Source organism: Andrographis paniculata, unplaced genomic scaffold (assembly GCF_009805555.1).
Source record: "Andrographis paniculata isolate CXL003 unplaced genomic scaffold, ASM980555v1 Contig33END, whole genome shotgun sequence".
NCBI classification, from domain to species: domain Eukaryota; kingdom Viridiplantae; phylum Streptophyta; class Magnoliopsida; order Lamiales; family Acanthaceae; genus Andrographis; species Andrographis paniculata.
This window is the reverse complement of record NW_026137566.1, coordinates 977,478-1,000,665: the sequence shown is the minus strand read 5'-3', so window position 1 is coordinate 1,000,665 and position 23,188 is coordinate 977,478. Positions and strand designations below refer to the sequence as shown.

General features: G+C 30.6%; 4 protein-coding genes across 17 annotated transcripts; 2 read left to right on the top strand and 2 right to left on the bottom strand.

Moving 5' to 3' along the window:
- Window positions 1–72: 72 nt before the first annotated feature.
- LOC127248281 (uncharacterized) lies at window positions 73–2,787 on the bottom strand. 3 transcript variants are annotated; one of them, XM_051270558.1, is made up of 6 exons: window positions 2,515–2,787; window positions 1,826–1,971; window positions 1,586–1,734; window positions 1,449–1,497; window positions 909–1,051; window positions 73–401 (listed from the first exon to the last, which is right to left on the bottom strand). In XM_051270558.1, the coding sequence occupies exons 2-6, from the start codon at window positions 1,872–1,874 to the stop codon at window positions 321–323; spliced, it is 471 nt and encodes a 156-aa protein (XP_051126515.1). In that variant the 5' UTR covers window positions 1,875–1,971; window positions 2,515–2,787; the 3' UTR covers window positions 73–320. The 3 variants fall into 3 exon arrangements, with proteins under 3 accessions (XP_051126515.1, XP_051126514.1, XP_051126516.1); XM_051270557.1 differs by having other exon boundaries at window positions 1,826–1,930; window positions 2,515–2,786; XM_051270559.1 differs by lacking the exon at window positions 2,515–2,787 and having other exon boundaries at window positions 1,586–1,748.
- Window positions 2,788–3,815: 1,028 nt separating this feature from the next.
- Window positions 3,816–6,489, top strand: LOC127248237 (serine/arginine-rich splicing factor SC35-like). The gene is made up of 8 exons (XM_051270484.1): window positions 3,816–3,982; window positions 4,087–4,165; window positions 4,542–4,621; window positions 4,709–4,775; window positions 5,090–5,161; window positions 5,651–5,860; window positions 5,962–6,142; window positions 6,244–6,489. Exons 1-8 carry the CDS (start codon window positions 3,907–3,909, stop codon window positions 6,247–6,249), a joined length of 771 nt encoding a protein of 256 aa, XP_051126441.1. The 5' UTR covers window positions 3,816–3,906; the 3' UTR covers window positions 6,250–6,489.
- Window positions 6,490–6,546: 57 nt separating this feature from the next.
- On the top strand, window positions 6,547–13,803 carry LOC127248235 (uncharacterized methyltransferase At1g78140, chloroplastic-like). 12 transcript variants are annotated; one of them, XM_051270480.1, is made up of 13 exons: window positions 6,547–6,719; window positions 6,798–6,924; window positions 7,034–7,179; window positions 7,293–7,327; window positions 7,536–7,573; window positions 9,951–10,158; window positions 10,677–10,783; window positions 10,887–11,027; window positions 11,727–11,811; window positions 12,077–12,270; window positions 12,386–12,497; window positions 13,136–13,243; window positions 13,498–13,803. In XM_051270480.1, the coding sequence occupies exons 6-13, from the start codon at window positions 9,985–9,987 to the stop codon at window positions 13,642–13,644; spliced, it is 1,068 nt and encodes a 355-aa protein (XP_051126437.1). In that variant the 5' UTR covers window positions 6,547–6,719; window positions 6,798–6,924; window positions 7,034–7,179; window positions 7,293–7,327; window positions 7,536–7,573; window positions 9,951–9,984; the 3' UTR covers window positions 13,645–13,803. The 12 variants fall into 12 exon arrangements, with proteins under 12 accessions (XP_051126437.1, XP_051126432.1, XP_051126438.1 ...); XM_051270475.1 differs by having other exon boundaries at window positions 7,406–7,573; XM_051270481.1 differs by lacking the exon at window positions 7,536–7,573.
- A 3,617-nt stretch (window positions 13,804–17,420) lies between these two features.
- Window positions 17,421–19,177, bottom strand: LOC127248377 (uncharacterized). Its single transcript, XM_051270689.1, has 2 exons — window positions 18,813–19,177; window positions 17,421–18,666 (listed from the first exon to the last, which is right to left on the bottom strand). Exon 2 carries the CDS (start codon window positions 18,654–18,656, stop codon window positions 17,547–17,549), a length of 1,110 nt encoding a protein of 369 aa, XP_051126646.1. The 5' UTR covers window positions 18,657–18,666; window positions 18,813–19,177; the 3' UTR covers window positions 17,421–17,546.
- Between the last annotated feature and the right edge of the window lie 4,011 nt (window positions 19,178–23,188).

The following is a 23,188-nucleotide window of genomic DNA, read 5'->3' as shown; positions in this document are numbered from 1 at the left end:
TTTAGAGAATTTTATTATAATAATTATTATTATTCATCAAAATTTATATGAAAAATATATCAAATCAAACACTTACTACAATTTTACCATTCAAATTCAATAATTTAAGATTCCAAAAACTAGACCTGCAAATTTTGAACTATTTCCAAACATCAAATTCAAATCCAAAACACAAGAGAATCTACACATTATTCAGGCAAGAATCGAGCAAAGAAACTGAACACAGAAATTCATGGTAGGAGGATATAGGTAATATTAGATGACATACATACCGTTCTTCGGTGCAAATCTCTTTTTAGACTGCAGAAGAAACACGGCGACTAATGGATTCCTCCCATGAAGCTCCTCGGGTCAGGACAGTTGCCGGAGAATTGAGCTTGGGAGAAGTCGAACCCCGGGTTCTGCAGGGACAGAATAACAAAACAAATTCAAAGATACTGAGAAATGAGAACGCCCTTGTCCTACTGCAAGTTCAAGTAATGGGAAATCTCTCGCCAATTTCCTACCCTAATAAGTTTAATAATTGCAGATAAAATGTAGGATCAAGTGAATAACAACGGGAACATATAATAAAGTCGAGGCATTTGAAATATTATTACAAAACGAAATGAATCCTGGAGTGGATTATGTAAAATCATTTAAATGTTGTGCATTCACTTGTGTTTTCGACCACATTTTCACACTACCCGGTGATATTGAAAAGCAATGATTCGGATGCCTGTAGTAATACGAACATAAAGATGAAATAATCCGTGATAATTCAAATCTTTTGTAACTTTTCTTTCTTTTTACCACAGTTTTTTCACCTTTCGGAAGATAATTTAAAAATCATTTCAAATAAAAAGTAAGGTAAAATGATATTAAAAAAAGAAAAAACTATCAAAATTATATAACCATGCAAAAAGTACCTCCTCCTGAAACCGTTGAAGCATGAGGCGCTTTTGCTCAAGATCCGACGTATAAGGATCCAATTGGCCTTGACCCATTATGGGCGAGGACCATGTCTGACCTTTGTCCCTCTTCTGCAAGGTTATGTGCATTATATCATCTTCTGTAGAGACGAAAAACAAAAGGTCAGCAAAATACAGAACCCGTGCTCCGAATACTACCTCACTATATACAGGTAATTCCAACACAAGACTTACTAATATTAGAGCAGCTGTAGGTTAATTTACAATATAGTGGAGAAGATATCATTCCGTAATTTGAGCTTATCGTGCGATAGTATGGATAAGTTCGTGAATGTGCATTCTCTCAATTACAAACAACTAAAAGCACAAGAAATGCCAGAAGCATGAGATCTACTAATTCAAAGCTTTTTGTAGGTTCATTTACAATATAATGGAGAAGAAATCGTTTCCTAAATTTAAGCTTATTGTGCGATATTATGGATAAAATTTGTGAATATGCGTTCTCTAATAATAAACAACTTGAAGCACGAGAAATACCAAGAGTCCAAAATGAAGAGTCTGTCTTCACCGGAGAGGCCAGGTCATGCTGCAATTTATCGAAACATGAAATTTAATACACTAGGGAAAACATATACGAAATTCTGCACGAATTCAAAAGCGAAGTGAAAACTGACATTAAGATAGGGAGGGTTGCCTTTGATCCCAACTTCTACATGCTTTGAATCAATTTTACAGTAAAATAGCTTCTTCGGAACATTTGGTGGTAGGGTTATGTACATGTTCACCTCTTCCAAAGTTTGATCCCACTCAAACACCTTCTGACCTGAGATCAAAACACTTCACAAGTAATCAATTCATTATCTCCTGAATATGATTAACGTAATATCCGTATCCTCGAGACTTAGACAAAATACCATTGTGAGTGAAACTATGCCTTTTCTCTGGCGCCAACTTCTCAGCCATTTTTGGGTTATCTCAATCCTATTTAGTGTTTTGAAAAGCTCCCGAGCTCGCAGGTACTGACAAACGCCAACAAGGAAAATATATAACCGCTTCAAACCTGTGGCTCATCATATTTTGATGTTGATCGCCATGGTGAACATACAAAATTACAAAGGCTACCAAATTTCCCTCAAATTACAACTCAAAATATTTAGATAAAACACCAAGGCAGAAAGTGAATTTAATCATCTTTTTGTTATTTGAATAGCTTTATAACTTTCTAGTTCGTCTTCCATGTCGATAATTATACTCTGATTCAATTAATTAGATGCTATTGTGTGTTATATATATATATATATGCATACGTATTCCTTCTTCAATCAGCAACTAATATGACTTAAGTCACAAAATAGCTTCAATCACACAAAACGGAGAACTAATCCAGTAAGCAATGAAACCAATTCCACCAAAAGAAACACAAAACCTACTGATTCACAAAAGAATGCACAGAGCCAAAAACTATATAAATAAACTTCGACTCTACGAATTAACCTAAAATCAACACACTTCAAACAATCCAAACCCTAGATACAATAGCATACATCATCGAAAATTTAATAACACCAAATAATTAAAAAAACACGGTGAAAATTGAACTTACGAGCACTCCGACGAAACGGAAGAGGAAGAGGAAGACTTTGGCACCGAAGAAGACGACGAAGGAAATGAAATTCGAATTTAGAAATCACGAGAAACGACGAACGAGCCAACGAGAGAGGGGTCGAAGCAGCCGGGTGGATTCGAATTGGAAGCCGAAGGAGAAGGGTGACAAAATAACAATAGGATCCGACCCGAATACTTGTCAGTATCGGGTATTTAAATCGGATTCGGAATTTTCATATCCAACTTTATTCGGATCCGAACCGAATATTGCCCCGGAACGGCCGACGACACCGCCGATTCGAACCGTAATGGGGGAAAAAGAAGGCCTGGTGCAGGCGGCTGAGGCGTCAAAACTGGTATTAATATTATTTAAAGTGAAAAAAATTAATTTTATCTAAATATAATTAAAAATAATTAATTTTAGTCCAAATATTATCAATTTCAATTATACTATAACAAAAATGACTGAAGCGAATTCACGTGGCTAATGACATAAACTAAATATGGTCATGTACCATATACTCCGTTTATGTTATAATAGCCAGCAAAGCTGCGTCAACTAAATATAACTGTGTGTTACTTTTACATACTGTTTTTAAATATGTTGGAATTCTGTTTGCAGATAAATAATTAATAATTGCATTTTCCTAACGATTCAAACTTTTATGTGAAATAATTATTCTGTATTTAATATGATATCGGAGTCTAAGTTAAATCTCGAGTTCGAATTCCACTATCTTCTATTGTGTTTTATTCTTCTTAATTTTATATCCCAATTTCATATACAGTATTATTTTTTTTTATTTTTCAAGTTTGTCTCAACTCTTCTATTCACCGATTTGTTAATCCACTGCCTCAACTTCCTCAACCAACTTTAGATATGTCAAACACATCTTGGATCGGCAGGTCTAATTGGACTTTTTTGTGGATTGGATCGTTGGCTTTAAAATTAGAAAGTAATAGATACCCTACAAAAATATTTAGATGAAAAACTTAGGGTGTGTTTCTTTTAATTACTTTGGAAATATTATTTGAATTTATTATTAAATAATATATAATAAAATATTTGTGTGAAAAAAAAATGTATTTATTTTCAAAAACATAATAGAAAACTTAAAATTTTGGACTTGTTATTAATAGAGTGAATATATCCGGTATTTCTTCGAAATTCTACATTTCAAAATCCAAATACACACCGTTAATTCCACACATGTTTATTTTAAAGCTCCACACAAGGGCAAAATCGTCATATCACAGGAACTCCAGAATGATCTATCCAGCGAATGGTGCATCGTTATAAGGGAAACGAAGCGTCACCATTGCAGAGAACCCTAGAAACCAGAGAATCCGCACCGCCTCGCCCCGCCCCGCCGACCGAAGCTCAACGAAGATGTCGCACTTCGGAAGATCTGGCCCGCCGGATATCAGAGACACCTTCTCTCTCCTCGTCCTCAACATCACATTTCGTGCGTGCTCCTTTGATTGCCTTGTTTTTCTTTTTGGTCGCTTGTTAATCGTTGTTGTGCATTTTGAGATGCTCATTTCTTGAATTTTCGACCGTACTTTTCAGGTACTACTGCGGACGATTTGTTTCCCCTCTTCGATAAGTACGGGAAAGTGGTGGACGTGTTCATCCCCAGAGACCGGAGGTACGTGATTGTGTAATTTGGTACGGCTGTGACTAAAATGATTCGAGAGTGTGCATCAGGCGATGTTAGGGGTGTATATTGTTGCTGATGGGATGTGATTGAATTCAATTTTGATGTATTGGTTTTTAGTGTATTTATGGTTCTTTGTTTATGTCGCAACCGCCTTCGTCGTTGTTTGAGTAGGTCTGCCTGTGTATGTGGTAGGGTTTACTTTTTACGGGCCATTTCTAGGACTCTACTGGATGCATATTACTGTCATTATATTGAGATTAGGGTTCGCTGTAGATTATATATAATTGTATGCATACCGTTCTTTGTATATACAAGGTGCTTTTTAAATTATTTTTAAAGGTATTTTCTTCCAAAAATTCCTTAGGACTGGAGACTCTAGGGGCTTTGCATTTGTGCGTTATAAGTACCAGGATGAGGCTCAGAAGGCTGTTGAGAAGCTGGATGGTGAGTTGGGAGGAAGAATTGAAGATGGTTAAGAAGGTGGTCTTAAGTTAATTCTTCTTATATGATCTGACATGTTTTTGAATGCAGGCAGAGTTGTTGATGGTCGGGAAATAATGGTTCAGTTTGCTAAGTATGGTCCCAATGCCGAACGGATGTAAGCTCATTCGATATCCAAGCTTGTATTGTTGGGGGTTATTGGGGTGGTACACAATTACCTTAATTAGTTGTGTGATCGTATGCTGTAATTTTCATTGCATGCAACAAACCAGCTTGTTCGTTTCTAGTATTATGTGGCTTCTGTGTGTTCTACTTTATATAATTGATTGTGTGACCGTATATTGTACTATTCAATGCCAACAAACCAAACATCTGGTTAGCCTCACTCCGTGGCTTGCTTATTTTGAAATTCTACATTTTCCTTTAAAGAAAATGCAGTTTTTAGCCACTAAAGGTCTTTCTTTTGGCCAGTCATAAAGGGAGAATTGAAGAACCTGTCTATCGGTCTAAAAGAAGGTCCAGAAGCCGGAGTCCTCGACCAAGGTTGGGCACTCTACACTGTTTTTTGTATGAGTGGATGCTTAAATGTTGTATATTAATTTTTTATATGCCACAGGTTTGGAAATTGATATTTATGTCAGCACTAAAGATTCAATTTTAATTGCTTTTGGAAGAATTCAACTAGATTGAATTAGTGCAGGAAGATTAGTGCAACAATAGAAATTGTTATAGAAAATAAAGAAAGCTTTTCAAAAATGGAAAACGTAAATAGCATTGGCTGAAGACAACTGGTTTTTGTAACTTGTTTATATTGGTGAAATACAAAGAGTTTCTGTCCAATGATATTGTGCCACGTGACACAATGAAAGACGGATGTTTCGTCAACCATAAATGCGCTTTATTGAAGCCTATTGTCGTATTGTAATGACATCATTGAAGCATATGACAAAAAAGCTCTGTTATGAAGAAATTACTATTATGCCATTTGCGTTGCGCTCCTTAATCATGTAATAAATCTTGGGAACTTTCCAGAGACAGGGACAGGAGGAGAAGCCGCAGCAGAAGTAGAGGTCGAAGTGATCGTTATCGTGGTAGGGACAGGGACAGGGATTATCATCACCGAAGCAGGAGCAGGTCGCCAAGCCGCAGCCGCAGCCGAAGCGCGAGCCCTGATTATCGCAGGGAGCGTGGAAGAGACAAATATGATGATGACAGGCGTAGAAGAAGTCGGTCTTATGAAAGGTATAGCCATAAGTATAACTTCTTCGTTAACATTTCTGAATTGCACAACAATGTTTATCTTCTGATTGTATTTCTGATTTTTCTTGTCATTGCAATGGAAGTGCTTCCCCTGTCCGAAGAAGTCCTAATCCCCAAAGGAGTCCATCTCCAAATCAATCCCCCCCTTCCAAGGTCAGAAGTCCTGATGTCCATAATCACCGGGAACGGTCAGCTTCTCCTAGGAGTGTCTCTCCTCGTGGTCACATGGCTTCTCGAAGCCCTTCTCCTCGATCTGAAACTGATGTGAGTAGTCGATTCTTCTTATCTTATAGACTTGTTTGATGATTACTCTTTAAATGGTAAAACTGTTCATATACTTACACTTATACATGTTCATTTTGTAGGAATAGAGAAGCAAGGGAGGCTCTATGAATGTGCTGCAGGCTCTGCATTTGCCTTCTCAAGTTATCTGATCTGTATCGAGATCATCTATGTAGTGGTTGCTGTCGGTTATTATTACTAAGGTCGAACTCCTTTCAGTTGAACTGGAAACTTTATTATGCTTTATTTACCTATGGTTTCTGTACTCCTGGTATTTTGGTGTTGCGTCGGACAGTTTTAACTTTAATTAAATAGTTCTTGATCTGATAGTTACTTTTTATCATTTGATAACTTTCTCATACGAGCCCTTTGGTTGCCTTCTCTAGTTTGTGTCCGTGAGGAGTAGTTGCGGACTGACAAGATGATGCAGCAGTAGCTATTGATGCTGTTTTTTGATGATGCAGTAGCTGTGGTGCTGCTTTTATTTTGCTGTTGCTTGTTATAGTGTCTTGTAGATCACGAATAAGGTGCTTTACAAAATTTGACGACGGCGTAACTGGTAAGAAAATAGATTGAACTTCTTAATGAATCTCGTTAAGCTCTCAATGCCCTGTGAAAGTCGTATTGTCTCCTACAGTGACATCTGGAAGTATATAAATCTGTTATATATTTGTCGAGGCTGCCGTTGTTGAACGTTGCCTGGCGTGTTTTGATAAATGGAATATTGATATGCCGATGCTACATTTGCTGTGAGCTCACGAGTGGTAAGATGCTAACACAGTTTGGCATTTGTGGATTTCCTTCTTTTTTTCGTCATTAGTTCGAAAGGTTGTTTTCTTGTTCATGAATATATCGAGTTGCGCAATGTCACAGCGTATTAGATTTGTGGCTGCTACGACTGGGTGATAGCTGATATTGCTGTAGCAGCAGTCTTCGTAGCTGATGTGGCAACTGCTGCCGTGGCTGTCCATGCTGCGTTTGTTTGTGCTGTTGTAATAAATTGCTGCAGACCTTGATTGGTAAGACTGTTTTAAATGTTGCAACGTGTCGCTAACATTTACTGTCAGCTACATGAGATCGAAGATTTTAATAAAATTGATGGTGTTGCTGATTTGGCGAACGTTTTCTATAGCCGTGGTTCACTGCTGATCTGCAGCCAGTGCTCAGGTACTGTTCTTATTGCGACATCTCTTTTAGGCGCAGTGGTTTTGATTTTTGCAATCTTTTGTGCAAATTCTGACTAAGAATCCTTCTAAATGCGAACCTGAGTTCTGAGATGTGCTCGATGCTTCTGGGTAAGAATTTTGACTCTGTTGATTTCCCTGTGTGTTCTTGGTGGTGCTGTTTTGGTGTATTTTTGCTGCTGAACGTCAAGTTGTGGAATGATATCTCACCGGCGCATAAGTCTTTCCGGTTAGATGACTAATTTCATTTAATTTTATTGCATGCTGGTTTCGGAAATTTGGGTACAGAATGCATATTTGCTTGTTTAGGGCCTCTTAAGATTCGATTCGAAAAATGGCTATATGGATATGTCTTGTTTCTTGTTGTCTTTGGTGATGGAAAATAGATTGTTGTTTGGGAGCATGAAAGTATAGTGTGTGGGGATGTATTGAAGTTGAATTTTTTTATTTTTTATTTTTTATTATATATATATATATATAAAATACAAAGTAAAATGTGGTGTTTTATAATAAAAATATTTTATTGTAGATTAATGTGTGAAATGTATTTGAAAACAAGAAAGAAATGGTTGGGGATGTCAATAGGGATGCATTTTTTTTCTTAGATGGTGTTAAATTAACATATGATGTGTAATTTGTTGTGTTTGTTTTGTTTTGTACTTTCTCCCTCCCCATACTAGTTAACATGTTTTCTAGTCGAAGTTGTTTCATAATAGATAACATTTTTTTTTAATAATAAATTTATTAATTTTAAATACATTTTTGTTAAGTATAAACTCATTTAATTAAATTCATTTTTTAATTTATTTTTTTCTTCACACATTTTATTCATATTTTAATAATTTTATTTTTGATTTAAATATGCATTTGTATTATATAAAATTTTATATAACAGTATTTATATTATCTATATTTATTGAGATATTCTGTAAAATATTTAAATGTATAATTAAAATTTATTTAATTAAAAATATTGTTTCAAATTAATTTTAAATTATAATTAACAAACTCTAGGGTTTTTAAAATTTGGAAGTAATGAAATTCAAGCGTGTATTTATTTGTGGGCTTCATGGAATATTATAAATGATCATTTGAATGAAATATTAACGGTGGGCTTTTTTTTTTGGGGAAAATATGTTTTTAAAAAATATCAATATATTATATATACTTATTATTTTATTTTCTATAAAAAATATACTTTTGAAATTATTTTATTTAATTAAAAAGTAAAGTATTTGATTTGATATTTTTGAAAATTTTTTTAAAATAGTAATATTTTGTTACTATTTCATTTATTTTGTTTTATCCTAATGGGTACATTTTTTAATAATATATATTTAATAAATATAAATTAATTTAATTAATTTTATAATATATGATATTATGTGTCAGGTAGAATTTATTTTATTTATTTAATAAATAAATATTTATATTATTTAAGATTTATTTTTTATAAATAATTGGTAGAATTTATTCATTTTTTAATTTTTTTAATAACTAAATATTTATATTTATATTTAAAATTATTTTTTATAAAATTAATATATATTATTAATAAATGAATATATATATTTATTTAAGATCTATTTTTATAAAATAATATTGACATTATATATAATTTATTAAGAAATTATATTAAAAAAATTTAAATACATTTTATATTTATTTTTATTATTTAAGATATATTTTTTATAAAATAATATTTACATTTATATAATTTATTAAGATATTATATTAAAAATATTTAAATATATTTTAATTATATACATTAATTTTTATTTTAAAATTAATAATAATATTATTTATATAAAAATTTTAATTAAAAAAAATCATAATTTACTATTATTAGTTAATTAATTAAATTTTAGTATTACTTTAAATTTTGTTAAATGAGGCATTTGAAATGAGATATTTTCGATTCTGTTTGTTTAAGGTTTGTATTTTGAAGTAAGATTTAAATGGTAAAAAATTTGAATTGGACAATGGTATGAATTGATATAAATAATATTGATATGGTATTTATAATGTAAAATTTATTTTCAGAATATTAAAAAAATAGAAAATGGATGATTAATTAAAAATTTGTGTGAATAATACAAATTTTTAAAAATCCTTCAAATAAATTGAGATCCATCGCCTGGTGGTGGTATGTGATTGTACCAATGATCGTGACATCATGGATCAAATCTTCAATAAAATTTAATTTTAATTTATAATTATTTATTTAGATGACGTAATATTTAAAAAGTAAGTAATAATAAAAAATATATACTAAGTCAATAATTACTCATACTTGGATACGCAAAATAGTACTAAGTCAATAATTACTCATACTTGGATACGCAAAATAGTAAGTAAGTCATTATATATAAAACACCTATCGGACAGCTTTTCAAACAACATCGTTTATTTTAATCATTTGCTAATTATCAATTAGCCTCTTATTACGCGCCTGGCGGCGCTGAATCTGCGATCCAAGCTCTGGTGAGGTGATGCGCCAACTATTGCTTGATCTTGCATTTATTTGATTCCATTGCGTGCGGAAAGCGGAAAGTTCCGAATCCTTTTTTGTAATTGAGGAAAAAATTTTTTTTTGCCAAAAATAGGGTAGGAATTACTGAAGCTCCTCTGGCGGAGTCAATGGCGGCAATCGGCGGCGTATCGTTCGTAGTATCATCGGTAAGTGGAGCTCGATTGAATCCGGAACGACGCCGTTTCGGCGATTTGAAGCGCTTTGCGTTGGCTCCTCGTCCTCGAAGGTATAAGACACTTACAGTTGCAGCTTCTTCGGCTTCCGCCGCCGGAACCTTGCCGGTAATTCTCCCCGATTAAGTTTCTTTGGTATTAATCCCTGCGCTTTGGTATTATTGAGCCTTATATGATTTATTTATTTATTTTAATGAATACGATACTGAATAGTAAATGCATAGTTGAGAGATTGAATCAAGATTGTTAAAGCGAATTTGAGCTTGCGAATTCCTGAATCTGCCATTGGTTGTTTTTATGATAATTTTGCCATTTTAGAAATTTACATTTCTCCGTTTTTATTCAAAATTGTTTGATTTTGGAATTTTTCTTGTCTGTATTAATGAAATTCGAATCATTCTTTCGTTTAAACCAGAGTTTTTGAAAATTTTGGAAATAGTTGCGATAGGAAAAAATATATATATATATATTTGATGTGATGTATTTTAAAAGACTTGTCTATGAATAGCCATAACAGCTTCAAAAGTGTCCATATAACTGACAGCGATATTCTTAGGACATATATGAGTGAAACAATCCATTCTTAAATTTACTCTGCTCTATGTCGAATCTGTGGCTGATGTTAGGATCCTGTCGTCGTTGATGATGCAAAATCGAATGCTCGCAAGAATATTTTAGCGTGTCCGATTTGCTACAAGCGCCTAACCTGGAATGTTGATCCCGGTTCATCTTTGTGAGTGGTTTCGTACGTGGTCATTGAGATTTTTTGGTTATAAATTAGATGTTTTTTTCGTTCCCCTTCCCTCTGTCGCCTTATTTTAGATATGTATTTGCAGGGAATCTGTAGGTCGATCCACTTTACAGTGCCACACTTGCCAGAAGTCGTACTCAGGTAAGGACTCGTATCTCGACATGACAATAGCCGGAGGTGGAAATGTCTCCGGGGAGTCTATGGCAGCTTCGACTGAGTTTTTCAGGTAGAAAATGCTTTGGTAGAAACCTGAGTTTGTTCGCTTTGTATTTTTGGAATGAATGTGTCTTATGTATTAGGTACGGGGAATTTTGTCGGTAATACAAAAATAGTAATATTTTGTATTGAATTGTTAAACATTTTATGAACGAATAACATATACTCCCTCCATCCCACATAATTTGTCAATATTTTCTATTTTTGTCCGTCCCACGTAACTTGTCCTTTCTATTTTTGGAAATATAATTATGCGCTTTAATCGCAATTTAAATTTTATAATTTTCTTAATTTTAATTAAACTACTTACTTATCTTAATCTTAATCTATAATTATTTTTACTAAATAATAATTATTTTTACTAATACACTTCTTAATATATATATACATACACAGGACGGTTACAATGTTGATTGATGTCGATTTGCCTCAATTAACACATATAAATTTGTCAGATAAATAATGCATGATAATATCTAAAACTAGTGTTAAATAAAAGCATGTGATGTCCGGTCGGTATTTATATACGTGTGTTGAATGAATATCATATGTTGTGCTGAAATCAATTATAACATGTGTTGTGCGTCATGTATTGTATTTGTATTATGTTAACAGAATATCATATGTTCTCTATTAGTAAACAATGTTTTGTCATTACTGTGCTGAATTTCATTAGTCATATAATATATATTTGTTTGTCGCCGAGCAGGTTTCCGTTGATATCATATCTCTACGAGAGAGGTTGGCGACAAAGTTTTTCAGTGCTTGGAGGGTTTCCCGGACCGGAGAAGGAGGTAACATTCTAGTCGATGAAATCGCAATAAATTTGTCCAAACACATTGCTAGTTTGTTGCATCGTTTTAGCGATTTTCTACTTACCTCCTCAAAATTATATGCAAAATAAAAATCGGGGATCAAGTCTTTCCTTCAGTTACTCAAATTCAAAGTCACAGCTTGCAAACACGAAGAACTGCAAAGAAAACTTAGTATTATAAATCGTAGATACCATTTTAAACGCGTGTTCCTCTCTGGTTCGCTTAACGGACTTCTTCTCGGCAGTTTGAATTGATCAAAGACTACATCAAACCGGTCTCGGGTGGAAACATAATCGATGCCAGCTGCGGAAGCGGCATGTTTTCGAGACTTTTCGCCAAAAGTGGTTTGTTTTCTGCAGTTGTGGCATTGGACTTCTCCGAATCTATGTTGCAGCAATGCTTCGAGTTTGTTAAGCAGGAGGATAACTTCCCGGAAGAGTACATTCCTTTTGAAACACATCTTTTGTTAAATTTTATTGCATCGTTTTTTGTAGTCTTTATGCGTTGTTACTCAATCCAATTACAGTTCTAATGATTTTTCTTTTTTTCCTAGGAACTTAATCCTTGTTAGAGCTGATATCTCCCGGCTTCCGTTTGCTTCAAGCACGGTGGATGCTGTCCATGCTGGCGCTGCTATGCATTGTTGGCCCTCACCATCTGCTGCGGTACGTTGACTTATTATTTACTATTGTAGCTGTTATTCGAGTCAAGTACATAAATTTTTAGAGCTTTTACTGAGTCGGGGTCAAGTTCGCTTAATTATATAATGACTTTGAATTCGAATATTATCTATTATATAACTCCCTTTGTCCAAAATCTTTACTCTGTTTAGATAGAACATTTTGGAATTTTGAAAATTTAGAAATTGTAAAAAGTTTGATATTTGATATCACATATTTCGTCAAATTAAATATGTATCGGATGACAATTTTTTAAAGTTACTATTAATAGATAGTGTTAGAACTTCCAAAATCGTGTACATATAATGAGCCTAATGTTTTTCTACTCTTTATGTCCCATGCTTCGTGTCACTACTTCAGGAATTTAAAATTTTAAAATACGATTAAAATATGTAATTTTTTTTCTAAAAAGAAAAATGAAATGAGATATGGAATATATAAAAATAAAAAAGTGTGTATTTCTCAAAGCATTTTTCTGAAATCGAGCTCGACTTATTATTGTGATTAATGAGCCGAGCCTTCGGGTGACTCAACCTACATAACATCTCCATGTATGATTGATAGATACATATATATATACACACACACACAAATACATTTCACTAACTCTTATTTCACTGTAGGTTGCGGAGATTAGCCGTGTTTTGAAACCCGGAGGGACATTCGTCGCTTCAACGTACATTCTCAATTCCCCTTTTACATATATTCCTCTCGCCGGTCCTCTTCGCCAGGTATACGTTTTTTGGTAGTGTAGAAGCAATTTTATTATTTTAAGCGAAATTCATACGTCTAATTAAAAAAATATGTCTCTCTCAGCTATATTTTTTTTATTTTTTTATTGGATGTATGTCCTTACGACTCAAGTGTATTTTAGTCTTTATATACTTGTACTGCATCTACTGAGTATTAAATACTTTTATTCTTCGATCAAATAGTATATGTATCTATTCTTTGCGAAGATCATTGATTTTTATTTTTTGCGAAGAGTATTACACAGGTGTCGGGTAGCCATATATTTTGGTCGGAGAAAGAGCTGGAGGATCTATGCACGTCTTGCGGGCTTGTGAACTTTTCAAGCACGAGAAACAGGAGGTTTGTTATGATCTCAGCCATGAAACCTTTGAGTGGCTAATTTCTTAAATATCGTTTTCTTTCTTTCTTTCTTTTCTTTCTCGTTTATATATATATATATATATGTATGTACTTGTGATTCTTCTTCACTGTTAAATATGGTCTTGTTTGATGAGATACTTATAATTTAAAAAGAGCTTGAAATGAATCAATTCCAACATATATGTATGTTGAATCATATAAAGTTTTTAGCATTTTTATTGAATTGTGGTGTCAATTTGTTTTATGATAGTGTAAAGTCGTTGGAATAAAGTATTATTATGAAAATCTGTCGAATGTTTATATATTACATATATATATATATATATACTTATTGAAGAATGAATAGTTGCGATTAGGGCTATTTTTTATTTATATATATATATATATATTAGGGATATTTCACTGCTTAATCTCCAGAGACTTGTCAGGCTAATTAGTACACTATATTATACACGAAATAAAATTGGAATTAAAACACAATGTATTATTATAATTTTTTATTTATTTTATTTTTTCACTCACACTTTTTGGATTCTATAGAAGTATAACCTAAAGGCAAGTAGGCATTATGTGATGTTATTTAGGGTATGTTTCATAAATTTGGAAAAATTTTAATTTTAATTTCATATTAAAATAATGTATGATAAATATATTTTGTAAAATAAAAATATATATATATATTTTTTCAAAAAATACAAAGTTTAAATAATAAAAATATAAAATTTGATACAAAAGAAAAATCCTTAATACTCTCCCGTTGTTAAATTTATATAAATATTTTTTTATTATCCACAATACATAAGTCATTTATAATAAATAATTTTATTATTTTTATTTTAGCAAGTAATAATTACTTTATTATTATGTTTTTTTTTTATTATTATTCTACTACTTTTTTTTTAAGAAACAAAATTAAAATCTAACCCAGTCTGTATATAATCAGAGAAAAGTTAAAAAAAAAAAACTATGTACAAAAAGACCAACAAAACTACTTATACAATATGTAGAGACAAAAGTTAAAATTCCAACTCTCAAGGTAGGCCGAACGCACCTCATGAAAAACGAAAACTCGGAAGATCACGTGCATCTCTCGTGATCATACCTCTAATTATCCCGACAACAGCGTTCGGAAGATGTGTCGATGATTGGCAAGTAAATCCGCAGCTTGGGAACAATACCGTGCAAATCAGCACACGTAAAATAATAAAGAGTAGTAAATATTCACTCTTGTCAGTATATCATTTATATTAATATAATATAATTAAAACACATGAACTAAGAGTTCATAAATATGTGTTGTTTATAATAAAAATATTTGTTGTTTATTTATAATTATAATGTGTATTGTATAAAAGTATATCATGTATTAAAATCAATTGTTACGCGTGAAACAATATTATTAATATTATATTATATTATATTAATATAAATGATATCCTACCCAAACAGGATTTTACTACTCTTTATTATTTTTTCTAATAATTTTTTTTTTACGTAATATTTTATTTTATTTTTTAGATTACAATTTTATTATTCTCTGCTCTCCTTGTTTGTGTTTAAATAAAAATACGTGAGGGAATATTGTGTATTATGCTTATGGTAATATATGAATATGTTAAATGGTGAGGTTAGCATACGTCAGACAAATACTTTGCATTTTTTTTTAAAAAAAAAAAATTTAAATAAAAAATATTGGAACGTTCTTATAGTGAAATTTGCAATTCCGTAAAATACATTTCTCCAAAAAACAAATTAATAAATTACATATACTTATTATTTTCATATTATTTATCAAATTAATCCCCTAGACTTTACATGAAATATATTTTCAAACAGTTTGACTAAACAAACAAACAAACCCTAAATATAAAATTAATAAAATATTTTATTAAAAAACTTAGTTTTAAAGCATAAATCGAACAAATCCAAAATATATAAAATTGAAATAATAAAAAATGAAAATTTCTGAGGCATGTTCTTTTTGACAAAATAACATACATATTTTTCTATAATTCATGTTAAAAAAAATTTAAACAAACACAGCATGAAGTAAGCATTTCTAGAGAGAGAAAAGAGGGGCGAAGACCAATTTAGAGATTGAAAATGACAAATTGACAATTAGAAACATTAAATTTGATATTCAAAGAACTCAAAACAAAATTGATGATTTATTTATATCAACACGAGTTTCATATTCTTCAATATCAATATATTCCAAACTCCTTCCTTCACACTGCCACGGCTTTTGAATAATAATAATAATAATAATAAGGGAAAAAATTATTATTATCCTAATATAACCCAAACTTATTATTTTTTGTTCCAATGTAAAATTTTTATCAATTGTAGTTATAATATAACCAAAACTCGTCATTTTTTGTTTCAATATAATCAAATCTTATCTTTTTTGGTCTCAATATAAACAAGTCTTATCTTTTTTTGGTCCTAATATAATTAAATATTATCTTTTTTTGGTCCAAATATAATCAAACCTTATCTTTTTTTGTCTTACACCGTCAACAACCCGACGGAAAATACTGACGTGAAAATAAATCAAACCTTATATTTATATTTGAAGAAATTGCACAATCTTGCAGCATTTTTCGTCGGTTTGTTGACAGTTGGACAAAAGAAAGATAAAGTTTGATTATATTGAGACAAAAAATAATAAATTTTGATTATATTTGGATTAAAATTGATAAAAACTTTATATTATGACCAAAAATAATGAATTTTGGTCATATTAGAACAAAAAATAACGAGTTTTGATTATATTTAGACTAAAATTGATAAAAACTTTATATTATGATAAAAAATAATGAATTTTGGTCATGTTAGAACAAAAAATGATGAATTTTGATTATATCGAGACAAAAATGATTTTTTCCCTAATAATAATAATAATAACAAAAAAATCAACATTATGTTACCTACTACACAAAGAATTCAACATTATCTTAATCATACTGTCAATTTTTATAAGTCTCAAATTATTATAACTAGCCAATAATATTCATATGCCAATTATTAACAACCTTATTTATATTTTATTTACTTATTTTCTTATATAAATACACAGTGTACTACAATCCACCATAACTTTTATCATTGCATCTCAATTCTAATAATGAATTTTCATTTTAAGAAAATAACACAATAAAACATAGGATAATATAATTATGTCAATAATTTATTCATAGTAAACACTTTATCAATCAATATTTCATTATATTTATTTTGACAGATAATAATCTATTTTTTCTATTTTTTTTTGCTTATTTTTTAATAAATTTTCTATAATAACGCACATTTATCTTCTATCTTATTTTTATATTAAAATATAATTATTTCTTAATTTTTGTTTAATCATTGTGATATAAATAATTGGGATGAATGGAGTATAAAAATATACAAACAAATTATCTAGTATTAAAACTTATATACACACATAAATATAAAAAAAATTGCAAATATACTTCTATTAGTGTGTTATAATACTAATAAAAAAATATTTGTACAAAAAAATTATAATATTTTTAATGTTAAATACAATGAGGTAAAAAATAAGTTTAACAACCATATATATTATAAATACTTTCACTTTCGAATGTACATTTATTTACATTAATATTGTTATAGTATCATATAAAAAACCACATACAAAAATATCACGAACTACTATTTAAATATTAGTATTATTTTTTAATCTCGACTGTAAAAAATAAATACGAATTAATCAAAGTGGAGAAGGTAGTAATTAATTATCATTTTAATTGATTAACATCGATCCCATCATTAAACTGAAAAAATATAATCTGAATTAATAAATAATTTCCAATTTTACACAAACATATATAAATAAAAATTTATACTAACATAAAATTCACATATAATAATAAGAAAAAAAAAAAAAGTATCAAATCATTGAGGAAACGTCCATGGCGGAACAGTACCTTGAGGAGTCCCAGTGGACGAAGAACCTGTAGCTGCTGTTGCTCCTGCACCTGCAACAATTCGATTCAGATTCTGATTTTGATTTTGATGTTGATGATTGTGGCCACTGATTTGATTTCGATGATGATGATGATGATGACTGCTTCTGTCAATGGCGCCATGATCAAAAGCATCAGTTGTCGCCACGTTTTCTTCAACGCCACCATCATGATCATGATTCCCTACTGTTACTCCACTTTTCCATCTCCTCATCTCATCCTCATCATTAATGGCGACTGTAGAAGAATTCATCAACGGATTTCCGCCGAGCTGGAGGTCGGGGAGGGTTAGGAGATGGTCGGAAGCGGAAGCGCCGGCGGAGGAGGAAAGATTAGGGTTCAGAATGTTTGTCGAAGGTATAATGGAGTCGATCATGGCGGAATTTAGCATCGCCGGCGACGGACGGGGAGGGGAGAAGTTTGGTCGGAGAGAGTATAGAGGACCTAGAGTGTCTAAAGGACCGCCTCCGCCTCCTCCGCCACCGCCGCCTAAGCGGAGGGCGGCGGCGGCGGGGGAGAAAAGGTCGAGGCGGCGAGAATAAGGAGACGTACCGGTGAACGGCGACGACGGAATTCCGGTGAACTCCTGCACCATTTGCCGGAAATTGGTGGTGTCCGTCGTCAGAACCGTCGTCGGAGCTCTCCGCGACGCTCGGGTGCGTTTTTTGGGGTTTTTCACGGCGGCGGAGAGGCTGTGCTGCTCCGGTACGGCAGCTTTCGCATCCGCGCGCGGCGCCGCCGCCGCCGGAGATTGTAAAGGAAACTGCGACGACGACGGAGGCGGCGGTGGCGGAGGATTTACAGTTCCAAAATTTGGGAAACTGTACGGAGGCGGCCTTGTAGAAGACCAAATCGGATCGTCGAAGAAATTGGGGTTTTGTCGAAGAAGAAACTGCGGATTCTGACCGGAAATCGAACCGAAACTCGGCGGCGGATTGAAAAACGACGAGATCGCCGCCGATTCGCCGCCTCTCGACGAATCAAAATCTTCATCTCCGCCGCTCGACGATTGAACACTCGCACTATTTCCAGAATCCATACTTTGCTTACTGCTCACGCAACCAAAATTAAACAAATTCCAATTCCAATCCCAATCCAAATCCCAATCTCAATCAACAAATCGAAAAAACCTCAGAATCGAAGCAAAAACCGCAGAAATTAATCCAAAAAGCACAATAAAAAACACGAAGCACACCTTGAATCGAATCGATGAACCAAATCCTTTCACATCTTCAACCCGTCCTCGAAATTAGGGTTTCACGAATCGAAAAAGGGGGAAAAGTAGGGAGGAAAAAGGCACGTATAATAATAAGTGGAATTAGCTATAGGTGATGAGAAAGTGAGATTTGATGATTAAGGAAAAGGGGGGAAGAACGTGTGGTGGCGGAGGAGGTGGCGGTGGGGCCGCTGGGCCGCCATGGGAAGCTGCCGGTAGGTGGCGACGGGTCAAACTCGAACACACAGAGGGAGTGATTGCGACGGAAATGGTTGGCCAGTTTTCTGAGTTAGAGTGTGGAAGCAAGAAACTAACACCGTACCGTATATATATACGTATGTATGTATATATGTGTGTGTTAGAAGTGGAGGAGAATAATGATTGTACATGTAGAACATAGGGGGAGTGGGGGTGGTTAGATTAATAAACACGGCCGTGTTGTTGTAGTGTGACGGTGACGGTGACGGTGACGGTCACCAATAACTCGCCGGAAAGTCTCTCCGGTCATTTTCATGCTGCCACGTGGCCGGCCAGTGCGGCCGCAACTAGCATTATATTTTTCTTATTATTATAGTATTATTATTTTGTAGAAAGTTTTAAGAATTTGTTTCTCCTATAAAATTTTTGTGACATGATATGTTTTATTTTACAAACAAAAATTAATAATATAAAATAGTAATTTGTTTGTTCAGGTCACATTTACATTTTTGTGGTTATTATACTTAATATTAAAAATATTTTTACATTTATATAATCTTTTGTTCAAATGTTAATGAAAATATTTTTATAATTTTTTAAATTTGTACTGTATTTTGATATAATAATTAATATTCAAATATCAACGCGTAAAAAGTAAATAAAATCCTTAAAGCCAAACGGATATAGTATCATATTTTATATTAAAAAAAAGGTTCTTTTTAATCAAAATACTAAATAACCAAACCCTAAGATTGTTCACTTTGTGTTTATATTGTGTTAATTTGATTCAACTTTTATAAAGATATGTAGGTTTGGTTGGTTATGAAAATTAAAAAAAAAATACTCCTTTTATTTTAAATTAAAATTTCTTATTTTTTTAATAAAAAAAAAGTCTCAACTAAATATTAAAGTATTTATATTTTATATTTTTATATTATTTTATAAGAATAAAATGAATATTATATTACTTTATTACAATATATATCTATAAAATCCTAATATATTTTAATCCGTATGCAAAAATCAAATAAAAAATTTATACAAATGAAATAATATTTTAATGTTAAAATGAAATAGAATAGGTAAGATTAAAATAGAAAATTTATTAAAAATTAATAGAAAAATAATACAATAAGTAGAAAAAGTGCATTAATGTGAATTGATTATTATTTGTTAAAATAAAAATAATAAAATTATAAATAAATAAAATTATTTATTATATATGAATTATATGTAAGTTTAATAAACAATTAAAAATAATAACATAATTTTGATTAAAGTTAGCAAAAATCTACATTATACTTCTATTTTTTATACTCCTTTCGTCCCATTAATAAGTATCCAATTACTTTTTATGCGTAGTTTTAGGTATATTAGTATTATATTGAGATATAGTAGGAATAAAATATAAATGACTAAAATAACTTTATTAGTATGTGTGATATAAAGGTAATGATATTTATGTAATATACTGTAAGTTGTAAGGGTATTTGTAACGTTATGTAGAAAGTACAGTTACTAAAAAAATGAAACGGATACTTTGTCATGGGACGAACTAAAATGAAAAAATGGATACTTTGTTATAGGGTGGAGGAAGTAATAGTTTTACCATTTTGTATATTTCACAACAAAATGACAAATGTACATGAAAGTTTTTTTTTTATTATTTTGAACTCCAAACTAAAATTTTTATTGTTCAATTTAAGGTTTTTAACAAAAATTTATATAAAAAACTTAACTACAAATTTAAGTGACAGTTAAGAGTAATATTTTTATACATATATTATCTATACAATTTTCTATATTTCATCTTAAAAAAATATATATATATATTCGTTACAATATATATTATGCATTTATTTATCGAAGAATTTTAAAATAAAGTCAAAATGATCATTCAACATCAGAAATTAAAAATTAAAATAAAGTATATATGACAAGAAATAGAGACACGTAATTACACGTACCGTACTAGATTTATTTATTTATTATTACTTTTATTATTATTATTATTATTACATAAACCGAATATCTTTGTCCAAATCTAGAGACTACCTTTAGATAAATACTTTAAAAATTTTGAAAATAATTTAAAATAAACTCTCTTTACTTCAAAAAAGAAAATGTTTATTTTTTTAAAAGATAAATGTGATGTTTTATAAATTTATTTTAACTGTGCTTTAAAAATTTATTTAAAATGAAATGTGATTTAAATAAAATATTATTTCTTCAGTCTCATCTATTGTGTCTGCTGTGGAGGGGTGTAATTAGTAAATAATTAAAAATATATTAGTAAAAATAATTATTATATAATATAAATAATTATAAATTAAAATTAAGATAACTAATTAGTTTAATTAAAATTAAAAAAAAATTATAAATTTTAAAATGAAATTAAAGTGTGTAATCATTTTAAAAAATGAAAATGACATGAAATATGAGACGGATAGAAACAGCAATATGGACATGATACGTGGGAAGGAGGGAGTATATTTTTATTAAAATTATATCAAAAGACAGGAAAATAAAATATTTGTAAATATTTGGACATCAAATCAAAGATCCGAATGTTGACCAAGTCAAATTGAGGTATATGGTCCTGATGGGGATTAAATAATTAATTACTAAATTAATTGAAGGTTGATTAATTGGTTCAACAACTTCTCAGTTAGCTGCAACGACAAATAAATAAATAAATAATCGAAAAATTAATTAGCACTATGTTGCAATTATTTTTATTACAATTTGTTAGTTCCTTAGGGAGGTCGAAATTTGGTAGGGCTTGGACATAATTAATTTCACAAATTATTATAAATAGGTAAATAAAATATATAAATATTTAAGGGTGTATTCAGTTTACTTTCCAAATACTCTCCTATCATGCTCTTATTGTTTATTACTCTCTCCGTCCAATTTTTATTGTCTTAAAGTATATTTGCACGGTTTTTTAGTAATTGTCTTTTTGTTATAAATTGACAAATTTGTCCTTAATTGTATGGTAGAGATTAAAAGTAATAAATGAATGAAGGGTAAAAATGTAAAATTTGTGTTTAAAAAAGGAAATAGGACAATAGCTATTGGACATTCCAAATAAGAAAGTAGGACATTAATTTGTGGACGAATGGAGTATTTTTTTTTATTCTTACAAATACTTCATCCATCGATTGTAACTCATTTATAATTATTTTTTCAATAAATAAATATATTTTTTTATATTCAAATTTTTTAGTTTTTTATAAATTTGTTTTTTGTTAATTATATATAAATATGCATATACAATTTTATTTTCTACAATTAATATACAAAATGAATATATTCTATTAAAATATAACTTTTAAAACATTTAAGTACACATTAAAATTTATTTTAATCATATATTATATTATAAATAAATATCAATTAAATAAATCCATTCAAACCAATCTTCTAATTACAAATACAATCACTAACCAAAGAGACTCTAAACAAGTTATAATAATAATAATAATAATAAGTGTGCTAAAATTTATGGGCCAATTGGACCCAATTGTATGGGCTTAAGGAACAATACTTATTTGAATTGTTTTTTATTTAAAGAATACACATCCATAGTTCTAAAGTTAATAGTAAATTAATTATACTGAAAATAAATAATTTTAAATGGATATAATTATTATAAATAGACATTACATCGTATTTATATTAATATAATATAATATAATATAATATAAATACAATAAATAAATTAAATGTGTATACAATAATCTATACCATACATACTATAATTGATTTTATTGTATAAATATTTAAAGACAACATAATTTTAAAATATAAATTGACAGTATATTACTCCCTCCGTCCCATATACCGTGTCTGCTACACCGTAGATACAGTATTTTGAGAGGGATGTATTTTGGGAGGGATATAATTAGTAGATAATTAATAATGTATTAGTGAAAATAATTATATTATAATATAAATAATTATAAATTAAGATTAAGATTAAGATAACTAATTAGTTTAATTAAAATTAAAAAAATAAATAAATAAATTAAAAAGTTTAAAATGAGATTAAAGTGTATAATTATTTTTCAAAAAAAGAAAGTGACATAGAATGTGGGACGGACAGAAACGGCAACGTAGACATGGTAATACTCCCTCCGTCCCAGAAATAAGTA

Coding starts and splice junctions, on each gene's coding strand:
- LOC127248235 (XM_051270474.1), top strand. CDS start 7,437: ATGTGCTCGATGCTTCTGGGTAAGAATTTTGACTCTGTTGATTTCCCT. Junction 12,271..12,385: donor GAGGATAACTTCCCGGAAGA/GTACATTCCTTT, acceptor TTTTTTTCCTAG/GAACTTAATCCTTGTTAGAG. Junction 13,244..13,497: donor TCGCCGGTCCTCTTCGCCAG/GTATACGTTTTT, acceptor TTTTTTGCGAAG/AGTATTACACAGGTGTCGGG.
- LOC127248377 (XM_051270689.1), bottom strand. CDS start 18,656: ATGGATTCTGGAAATAGTGCGAGTGTTCAATCGTCGAGCGGCGGAGAT.
- LOC127248237 (XM_051270484.1), top strand. CDS start 3,907: ATGTCGCACTTCGGAAGATCTGGCCCGCCGGATATCAGAGACACCTTC. Junction 4,622..4,708: donor GGCTGTTGAGAAGCTGGATG/GTGAGTTGGGAG, acceptor TTTTGAATGCAG/GCAGAGTTGTTGATGGTCGG. Junction 4,776..5,089: donor GGTCCCAATGCCGAACGGAT/GTAAGCTCATTC, acceptor TCTTTTGGCCAG/TCATAAAGGGAGAATTGAAG.
- LOC127248281 (XM_051270558.1), bottom strand. CDS start 1,874: ATGGCTGAGAAGTTGGCGCCAGAGAAAAGGCATAGTTTCACTCACAAT. Junction 1,735..1,825: donor GCATAGTTTCACTCACAATG/GTATTTTGTCTA, acceptor TTTTGATCTCAG/GTCAGAAGGTGTTTGAGTGG. Junction 1,052..1,448: donor CTCTTCATTTTGGACTCTTG/GTATTTCTCGTG, acceptor TCGTCTCTACAG/AAGATGATATAATGCACATA.